This window comes from Astatotilapia calliptera, chromosome 13 (genome assembly GCF_900246225.1).
Source record: "Astatotilapia calliptera chromosome 13, fAstCal1.2, whole genome shotgun sequence".
In the NCBI taxonomy this organism is placed as follows: domain Eukaryota; kingdom Metazoa; phylum Chordata; class Actinopteri; order Cichliformes; family Cichlidae; genus Astatotilapia; species Astatotilapia calliptera.
The window spans coordinates 1162117-1172060 of record NC_039314.1 but is presented as its reverse complement, the minus strand read 5'-3'; the positions used below and the strand labels follow the sequence as shown (position 1 = coordinate 1172060).

Genomic DNA, 9944 nt, shown 5'->3' with positions numbered 1-9944 from the left:
ATATAAAGCACCTGAGGAAACGGTTGTTGTGATTTGATGCTATATAAATAACATTGAATTCAATTAAACCGAATACAAAGGCAAAAGGGTGTTTAATTTTCTGCCCTGTGTGATAAATGGTAGAAAGAAAAATTTGAAATTGTCCAAAAGAAGATTTTTAGTTGGTGAAAGTCTTTGATGAAAGTATGTCTGAGCAGTGGTTATAATTACACTAAAACTTACCAATTTAGAGTTACGGGGTTCCCTTAGCAATGACAGCTCATAAATCTCATCCTCAGTATAATACAGATCTAACGAAAGCTGAAAAATAAAAGGATTGCGGTAAAATAAGCTTCAAAAAGTCAAAGAACAATTGAGGGTTGTAAAGTGACCTTTTGTTTAAAGTGCAAGTTCCTGTAGTAAAAAACAAGCCATAAACTGCAAAAAAGAGCTTCTAAAAATCCTTTCTGAGACTAGGTAACGAGGACAACAAGCCAATATTCTCAAGGAGCTTCTTATCATATATGAACCTGATTTGACTGATGAAAAAAAAGTCGAAAACAACAACAAGCGACAGAAACAAACAAGAGTGAAGAAAATGAAGCAGGGTCTTTAGAAAATAAAATTATCTATTTTTCCTTAACCTCTTGAAAGAGTCCTTTGTGTGTGCACAATTAGCTGGACAGTGACATTTCAAATCCATGTGTGGTAATCCCTCACCGTTAGTAGGTAGATGAGGTCCATGTTGGGTTCAACTTGGGCCACCGCACTCTGCAGGGACACCAGCTCATTGAAGGTCATGTAAAGCTGATGCATCTTCACGAGGTTCACCTTTTTACCATCACCAATCCAGTCAGGAAACACCACATGCACTGCAATCAAGTCCTTTAGGTGCACACCCAGTACTGGGATCTTAAATCCCTGGCACTCATTGAAGGCTTTTCGGTAGCAAGAGTAATTGTTGTTGGAAGAGACCAGCTCTGTCATCTCATTCCAGATCTGTGGCAAGAAGCAGCAAACGGTAAAGGGTACACCATGTTCACAAGCAAATCAAAAGTTTAAGTTATCCATGTCTTTGGACTATGGAAGGAAGCCAAATACCCAGGCAGAACCCATACAAACATGTGGAGAACATGAAAACTCCAAGGAGAAAGGCCAGGTGGTGGAACCAAAATCAGGACCTTCTTGCTGTGAGTTAACAGTTCTAATCACAGCACCACCGCGCTGCAGTACAAATTCCTTAATGAAACAGGGTAAAGGCTTGTTGCTAAGAAAATACATTTCCACTGAATCACCTGTAACTGTGTAGTAATCATAAATGAATCTACATACAAAAGACTGGCACTGACTTACCTTGACTACTTCAGGAGCCAAATATAAATGAGTCTCCTTTAGGCGAGAAATTGAACTATGGCTCAGGCCCCCCACCACCGCCATCAAAGTGTTGAAGTTCTGCAGGTGAAGGAGTTTCTGATGACCAGAGACAGACATGTTGAAGATCACTGTTTATTGTCTAAAGAGGTGGCCTAGCGCCTTGCTTTTGGTCCTTGGTGTGCTAGTTTGGAGTGTGGCAATTTATTCAATTATTGTTTCGTTTTTTTAATTAAAATTCAAAAACACTGAAAAACTTTATTTAATTTTTTTATGGACTGTGGAGGGGATGTTAATCTAAGAGCTTACCAACAAATTAAGCTGACTCCTTTCTGAAACCACAGTACATGAATACTAGAGCTCATTATCACTGCACCAGTCTCCAATGACATATTAGATTGGTGACAATAGCTGAAGAAGAAAGCTTTGCTACCACTATGATTATCAGAGTAATTGTAAAAACTTACTTTATTTTAATAATCTAATAATGCTGAGATGAGAGACAAATGGCTATGTGAATAAAACCAAATCCAAACCAAGCCATCATAAGCTTTTGATGAGTCCCAGTCTGCTGCATGGAGCCCAGTCAATATTTACTTTTCAATTCAGCATTACATAACATAACAATATGTTACAATATGCATGCTTACAAAATGAGAACATTTGCACTTGAAGCTGACCAAGCCATCTTAAAAACCAGCACACAATATTCTGTGCAGCATGTCATTATGGCAGTGTGTTAAGTAGATTCATCCTTGACCCTTTCTGTAGACAGCCTTTACTTTGGTAGGAGAAAGGACAGGGCAGATTATTAGGGCATGCATCCATCCTTCAATACAAATGGAAGAGTAATGGAGAAGCTCTTTGCCTAGAACACAGACAGAAAGAACCATATCCTGCACTGTAATAGTAAACTGTAAATAGTAATGTCAAATTATTTTACTGTGTATTTTACAGTTGTGTACTGTTTTTCTAGAATATCATTACATTTACATAAGTAGACTGTGATCTGACACGTCAAATGTAAAATAACATAACATCACTGTAAATGTAATAAAACACAATTTACTTGTTTTTTAAATATATTTTTTTGTACATATGCATATTCAGATTGTAAAAATATCCAGAAATCCAGAAATGTCTCCCATCATGCCTTGGGACATGAGCTGCTGTTTAGATGTTCTTGTTTTATTGTTTATGGTTACGTTACTTTTAACTGTTATCTTGAATGTTGTGTTTACGCAGTGGTGCAGCGTCACTGACAGTTGTTGTTTGGTAGAGAGAGTGCTGTACCATGAGTGACTTCTGTGGTGCTGTTGTTGAACCTTGAGGCACATTGTAGCACCGCAAGTGTTTTAATAAAGCGCTCCCCCCACCAGCTTGGGGTTAAATAACAAGCTCAATCTCTCTCTGTGAGCTTCTTTGTTAAGATTTCTCTGCATGCCACAATGTAAAACATTGCACGGACACGCTGTGCTAATTATATATTTTGAAAAAGAAATGTAGAGGTAGGAGTTGCAATAAATATAAATAATATGTTGCTAAGCATCGGCCAATGAATGTGAACTAACAACAAGGTCGCGGGTATGGCTGCGACCGTAGGAAAAAACCCTAATATGAAGGTATTTTACTGCATTTTACAGTAATGTTCTGTTCTTCTAGAATATCATTAAAGTACGTAAATAGACTTTGACTTCACATTTTGAATGTAAATTAACGTTACATCACTGTAATGTAATACAACATAATTGTCATGATTATTAAATGTAGCTGTCTGTACATATGCATATTTAGATTGTTAAAATACATTCACAAATGTATCATGAACTCACAAATATCTGTCTGTTATTTGAAAGCTTGAACTGTTGAATTCAAATGTAATGCTATATATAACATGATCCCTATAAGCTTGTGTTACAGCACATAAGTATTATTATCATTGCTAGTTAGGCCGTTCGTGGCTCAAGAGTTGGCAGTTCGCCTTGTGATCAGAAGGTTGCCAGTTCGCTCCCCGGCTCGGACACTGTCCGCCGTTGTGTCCGTGGTCAGGACTCTTCACCTACCGCCTACTAGTGATGGCCGATGGTGCGATATGGCAGCCTCGCCTCTGTCAGTCTGTCCCAGGGCATGCAATCAATTATTATTTAAACCAACTGTATATTTCTGTATATTTATGTGTTATGATTCATATTTCCACATTCAGTGACCTTGTTTATAGGTAATTTCATTGTTTGATCACGTTAAAATGTTCCTAATTTAATGTCTAAAAGCACTTGGAAAAAGCAGAATCCCATGTCAAATTAGCGCAACAAACTCTATTTTCATTACTGAAAATGACCGTATTTTTATGCGGGAGTTATTTTCTGTAATTATACGGTCGTATTTTGGTGCCCCAGCTGCCAGAATATTACCGTTTTTTCAAGATGCTTTTTCTAACAGTGTGCACTATATGGAACATAAATATTGATGATGGGGAGCTTTTATGACTGAACAACAGCTCAAGTGCATTTGTTTTTTGCGGTGTTTTTTGTATGTTTGTTATTGTTTGTTTTAGAGAAATATTAGAGAATATTAAAAATATTAAAGAAGCCATTTTTTTGCATAGTGTGGAACCATGAAGAATCTGGCTTAAAGGCAGCTAAACATACTCATCCACAGAAGGGCCATTAAATCTGAATGGTGACTGCCTGTGCAATCCATATTCTAACTGTTATTGTCTGTCTTCTCATAAGACTTTCACTTTTAACTACAAGAGATCAAAGCTGTACCAGACATATTTTAATAGATACGTCCTGGATGAAACAAACTCAATAATAATAATAATAATAATAATAATAATAATAATAAGAAGAAGAAGAAGAAGAAGAAGAAGAAGAAGAAGACTAAGAATAAGAACGTATATTTGCATTCTCTTTTTACAAATCCTGTGTGTGACTGGGTGAATAAGACTTGTAGCAAAAAGCCCTTTAAGTGCTCAGCTTGAGAAGAAAAGTGCTACATAAACACCTGTCCATTTACCAAACACTAGTATTATTTCTTATATCATTTATTTGAAACATGTTACTCTCTCATGAAAAACCAGTTTCTTTTGAATTTGATGGCAGCAACATATAAAAAATGTCAGGTATGTGTGAGAGAAACAGCAGCATGATATTCAGCCTACATCCTCCAGATGGCATACTTCAGTTATGTGGTTGACGAAGAATTATCATTGTTTTTAAAAAAAGGGGACATTCTATAACACCACTGTGCCTTTTAGAGTTAAACGGGTTACTTGTTTATGCAGGGCCCATCTCTCCCCCTAGATACAAACTATCTATCTATCTTTCTATATACTATACTATCCATAGGGAGCTCACTGAATGGTTTAAAAACGATGAAAATATGTGAAATGTTAGCCTCTTAAGGTTCAGTCAGTCCAATCCAATCATCATTCAGTGACAGAGTTAGAGTTTAGTTCACATCTACTGCCTTAGCTATAATTTAATGTATCTGGCATAAATTAATTCAGTTCAGTTTAATTCAATTCACACAATAAAAAGCAGTTGCCTCAAGGTGCTTTACATTGTTAAGGTACAATATCAGAGAGAAAACCTTGACAAATCAAAGGACAGTGGAAAGAAAAAAACTCCTTTTTTAACAGGAAGAAACCTCCAGCTGAACAAGGCTCAGGAAGTAGCAGACTGCTGCATAAATACAAAAATATTATATTAGAACAACTATGAGGCCAAAATGCATATTAAAAAAGACATAAATTGAAAGTAACTTCTGGCTTCTGAAACTGTGGCTTTAAATGTAGCCTAACCCTGTATTACTATGTTAGACTTTAAGGTGGCAGTTTAGGGGAAAAGCTATCATAACATCTCTGAGCCTCTGCACTGCAAATGAGCAAAGCCAAGATGCTGTTTTGCCACTTTAGCTGAGTGGGTTTTTTCTAATCTGTAAGATTTTACTGTTGCATTTTTCTCGATAATTTGTTTGACTAGTCAAAAGAAAAATCTTGAGTTTAAGATTTGGAATTTATGTGGAATGTGGAATTTAAACTTAATTATATAGTATGGTTTTGTAACAGTGCTGAGTCACCCTGTTATTTCTATATGTTTTGGAGAGAAATACTTTGTGAAAGCTGGAAGAGCTGTGCGTAGAGCCTGCCCTCCTTGGCTTACCTGTGCCACATGGATGTATTTTGTGATGACCTCTGCACGGGTCTGAGGTGTGAGTTTGCTGAGAACCATCAGCTGCACCCATTGTGAAACGCCGTTGAACAAAGCAATGGAGCGCTCCAGAGTCAGGTTGTCCACCAAACAGCCATGGATCACATAGCTCTGGTAATCAGTGAACTAGGAATGACAGAGTAACATAAATCAGGTATCTGCCTTACAGAATCAGAAAAGATCCTACGCAAAGACTGAAAAAAAAATCCTTTACATACTGTTTTTGTACCAGTGTTGAAACTGCCTATTTCTCTACCACCCTACATTTTGATCTGGGTCCTATTCTAGGAAATCTATTAAACACCTAACCATATGTCAGCTAGTGTAAGCCTTTTCTCCCACATATTGATATGTAGAATTCAGTTAAGCTGTTTGATGATAAGACGCCAATGGCCCATCACAGCAGAATGGAATCCCAGCAAATGTTCAGCTTTCCAGAAGCTCTCCATCTAGCACAGGCGTGTCGAACTCCAGGCCTCGTGGGCCAATGTCTAGGCCAGGTTTTAGATCTCACCCTGGGTCAACACACCTGAATCAATTGATTAGTTCATTACCAGGCCTCTGGAGAACTTCAAGACATGTCAAGGAGGTAATTTAGCAATTTAAATCAGCTGTGTTGGATCAAGGACACATCTAAAACCTGCAGGACGCCGGCCCTCAAGGCCTGGAGTTTGACACCTGTGATAGCATGAGTTAGCATTAGCTTTGAGCCAAAAAACTGCACAGCAGATCAGGGCTGGTTTTGGGAGCCCATGTATGTCCTGAAAGGATAAGGTTATATTTCATTTTTCATAAATTCCATTTCTCAAAAACACTGAGATCAAAGGCCCCATGGAACTGTTTGAAGAAGGGATTTAATTCTGTAGCCAGTGTGGCCATTCTGTGTTCTGAAGTCAGGGATGGGTAGAACTTTCCCAAGACACAATCATGCAGAATTTCTTCTTGCTCATGGAGTCTTTTGTCTTGCGTGGACCAAAGTATATTGGCTGTCTGTGAATTCTGTGCAATCTAAAGTAGTTTTAATCCAGGTATGTGGCCAGCTGTTTATTTCTAACAGAGGACACAGATGTGTTACACCCTACAGTTGTGATACAGCAAATGTCATGTTTTTCACCGAAACATGGCTGAACAACAGCTGCCCGGACAATGCTATCGAGTTAGCAGGACGCCACACCGAGCCGACAGGCTAGCAGATGACTCCGGCAAGACCAGAGGTGGAGGTTTGTGCATTTATATTAACAATGCTTGGTGCATGAACTCCACTACTACTGAGTGTCACTGCTCACCTAATGCAGAGTTTTTAATGGTCAAATGCAGACCTTATTATCTCCCCAGAGAACTCACTTCGATCATACTCACTGCCGTGTATATACCCCCCGACGCTAATGCTAGGTTGGCCATGAAAGAACTTTCTGCAGCCATTAACAAACACCAGAATAAACACCCCGAGGCTGCTTTTATTGTTGCTGGCGACTTCAACCACACCAACTTAAAGACAGTCCTCCCCAGATTCCACCAACATGTCTCCTGCCACACCAGAGGAGACAAGACTTTAGACCGTGTATTCCAACCTGGCTGGAGCCTACAAAGCCACCCCCCTCCCCCACATTGGACAATCGGACCATCTCTCCCTGTTCCTCACACCTCGGTATTCACCACTCATCCAACGTGTGAAACCTGCTGTGAGGACAATTAAAGTGTGACCAGAGGGGACAGACGCAGTGCTCCAGGACAGATTTAAAAACACAGACTGGAATATGTTCACCCACACAGACCTGGACCAGTACGCCTCATCTGTACTGGATTACATCTCCGAAACCACAGACAGTGTCACCACCCAGAAACGGATCACCATGTACCCCAACCAGAAGCCTTGGATGAACCGGGATGTTCGTCTCCTCCTGAAGGCCCGCAACACTGCCTTTAGGTCAGGAGATGCACACGCCTACAGCACAGCCAGGGCTAATCTAAAGAAGGGCATCAAAAAAGCCAAACACCATTACAAAAAGAAGGTAGAAGAACACTTCTCCAACTCCAACCCCCGACGCATGTGGCAAGGACTCCAGACCATCACAGACTAAGGATTGTCTTATTGCATTGGAGTCACACTGGGTTAAATATGTACACTTGGGTTTTAAGGGGTATTTATTATTTTCTTCTTTTTTTTGGGGTTGTATGGAAGCCCCAAACGCAATTTCATTGTTCTTGACAATGACAATAAATAAATAAATACTAAATACTAAATACTAAATACTACAGGACCACCAAACCCTCCCCCGCATCCTCTGATGTCTCCTTCCTCAACGAGCTCAACAACTTTTATGCTCGTTTTGAGCGAGGGAACCCCACAACCACAACCAAAGCAGACATGACGCCAGACCACCAACCTCTGACTCTCTCCCCCACCGATGTAGGAGCGGTGCTGAGCAGGATCAATGTCCACAAGGCTGCAGGCCCTGATGGCATCCCCGGGCGTGTTCTCAGAGCGTGTTCTGGGGAGCTTGCAGGAGTACTGACAGACATATTCAATCTGTCCTTGGCCCACGCTGTGGTACCGGCCTGCTTCAAATCCACCTCCATCGTCCCGATACCCAAAAACTCCAACCCATCTTGCCTCAATGATTACCGCCCAGTAGCACTCACCCCCATCATCACTAAGTGCTTAGAGCACTGGTCCTAGCACACTTCAAATCCTGTCTCCCCCCCACCCTGGACCCCCACCAATTCGCATACCGCCAGAACAGGAGCACAGAGGATGCAGTCTCCATCGCAATGCACTCTGTCCTCTCACACCTGGACAACAACAACACCTACGCCAGAATGCTGTTTATAGACTTCAGTTCAGCGTTCAATACAATCCACCCCTCACAACTCATCAGGAAACTGACAGACCTGGGCATCAGTTCCCTCATCTGCAAATGGTTACTGGACTTCCTGACCAACCGCCCCCAACACGTCCGGCTGGATAACCACTGCTCATCTACAATCACGATGAACACCGGTGTACCACAAGGCTGTGTGATGAGCCCTTTCCTCTACTCCCTCTTCACCCACGACTGCAGACCTGCTGATGGTTCCAACACCATCATTACATCCTGGTGAACTTCTATCGTTGCACCATCGAGAGCATCCTGACCAACTGTATAACAGTCTGGTACGGGAACTGCTCTGCCTCGGACCGGAAGGCGTTGCAGAGGGTCGTGAAAACTGCCCAGCGCATCGCCGGAGCACCACTTCCTGCCATAAAAGACATCTACAGGAAGCGGTGTCTGAAAAGGGCTGGGAAAATCATCAAAGACCCCAGTCACCCATCACATGGACTCTTCACCCTCCTGCCCTCTGGGAGGCGCCACAGGAGCCTCCGGACTAAGACCACCAGGTACCGGAACAGCTTCTTCCCCACAGCTGTCAGACTCCTGAACTCTGCCTCCTGACATCTGACCCACGTTAACATATGGACTGAACACACACACACCCACAATGGACAACTGTACCCTCAAACACACAATAATAACATGGACTGAACCACCACTCACAACCACTAGCACTTTATATAGCCTCTGTAGAAACTATCTACACCCTCACTTATCTTAACTGCACTACTGTATAGCTCTGTGTAAATAATCATTCTGTACATTCGATAATCTTTAATCCTACAACTGTTTACAACTTGCATAGTTCCCATTTCTGTATAGCTGTATATCTCAGATTCTGTAAAGTTATTTATTTCATATTCTGTATAGTTTTTCATATTTATATCCTGTTCATAGCCTGTACATAGCTTGTACTCACTACAGCCTGTACATACTTATAGTTATAGAATATTCACAACATACTTCATACCGTGTACATTATAACATAATAGACCCATTTCTGTAATATACTTACATATCTATATTATTGCTAATATATATTGTAATATATCTATATCACTAAAGCACTTCTGGATGGATGCAAACTGCATTTCGTTGCCCTGTACCTGTGCATGTGCAATGACAATAAAGTTGAATTCTATTCTATTCTATTCTATTCCTTTATTGAGGTCTCTGGAGATTTATGCTACAGCCGGAAATTAGTCAGCTGCTGGGGTTGATGCCTTCCGGTCAGTGGTTACAAATCCCTTATGCTGAATACATAACCTGGGCCATGTACTATGAAGCAAGTTCAGCAGACCCAGGGCGTGTTTTTGTTACCTGGATTCATTTACCCCTAGTTTGTCGATCAGGATAAGTGGTCACATGAATTTAGTTATCAACTTACTAAGCTGCGTTTTCCCTGCGAGGTCACATGAAAGAGTTGGTCATTACCGATCTAAAAGGGGGGTTTTACGGATCATATGACTCTTCTTCCATCTCAAATGATCCATATGAGGGCCACATA

At 40.8% G+C, this 9944-nt stretch overlaps 1 protein-coding gene across 4 annotated transcripts in view; it reads right to left on the bottom strand.

The window, feature by feature from the left end:
* Positions 1–9944, bottom strand: part of rasgrp3 (RAS guanyl releasing protein 3 (calcium and DAG-regulated)) — a 39828-nt gene that overhangs the window by 9384 nt on the left and 20500 nt on the right. For all 4 annotated transcript variants that reach the window (XM_026190486.1, XM_026190485.1, XM_026190487.1 and 1 more), the window contains 4 exons: positions 5517–5690; positions 1333–1449; positions 700–978; positions 223–300 (listed from right to left, as the gene is read on the bottom strand). In XM_026190486.1, the coding sequence (XP_026046271.1) occupies positions 223–300; positions 700–978; positions 1333–1449; positions 5517–5690 (648 nt within the window). The remainder of the gene's footprint in view (positions 1–222; positions 301–699; positions 979–1332; positions 1450–5516; positions 5691–9944) is intronic.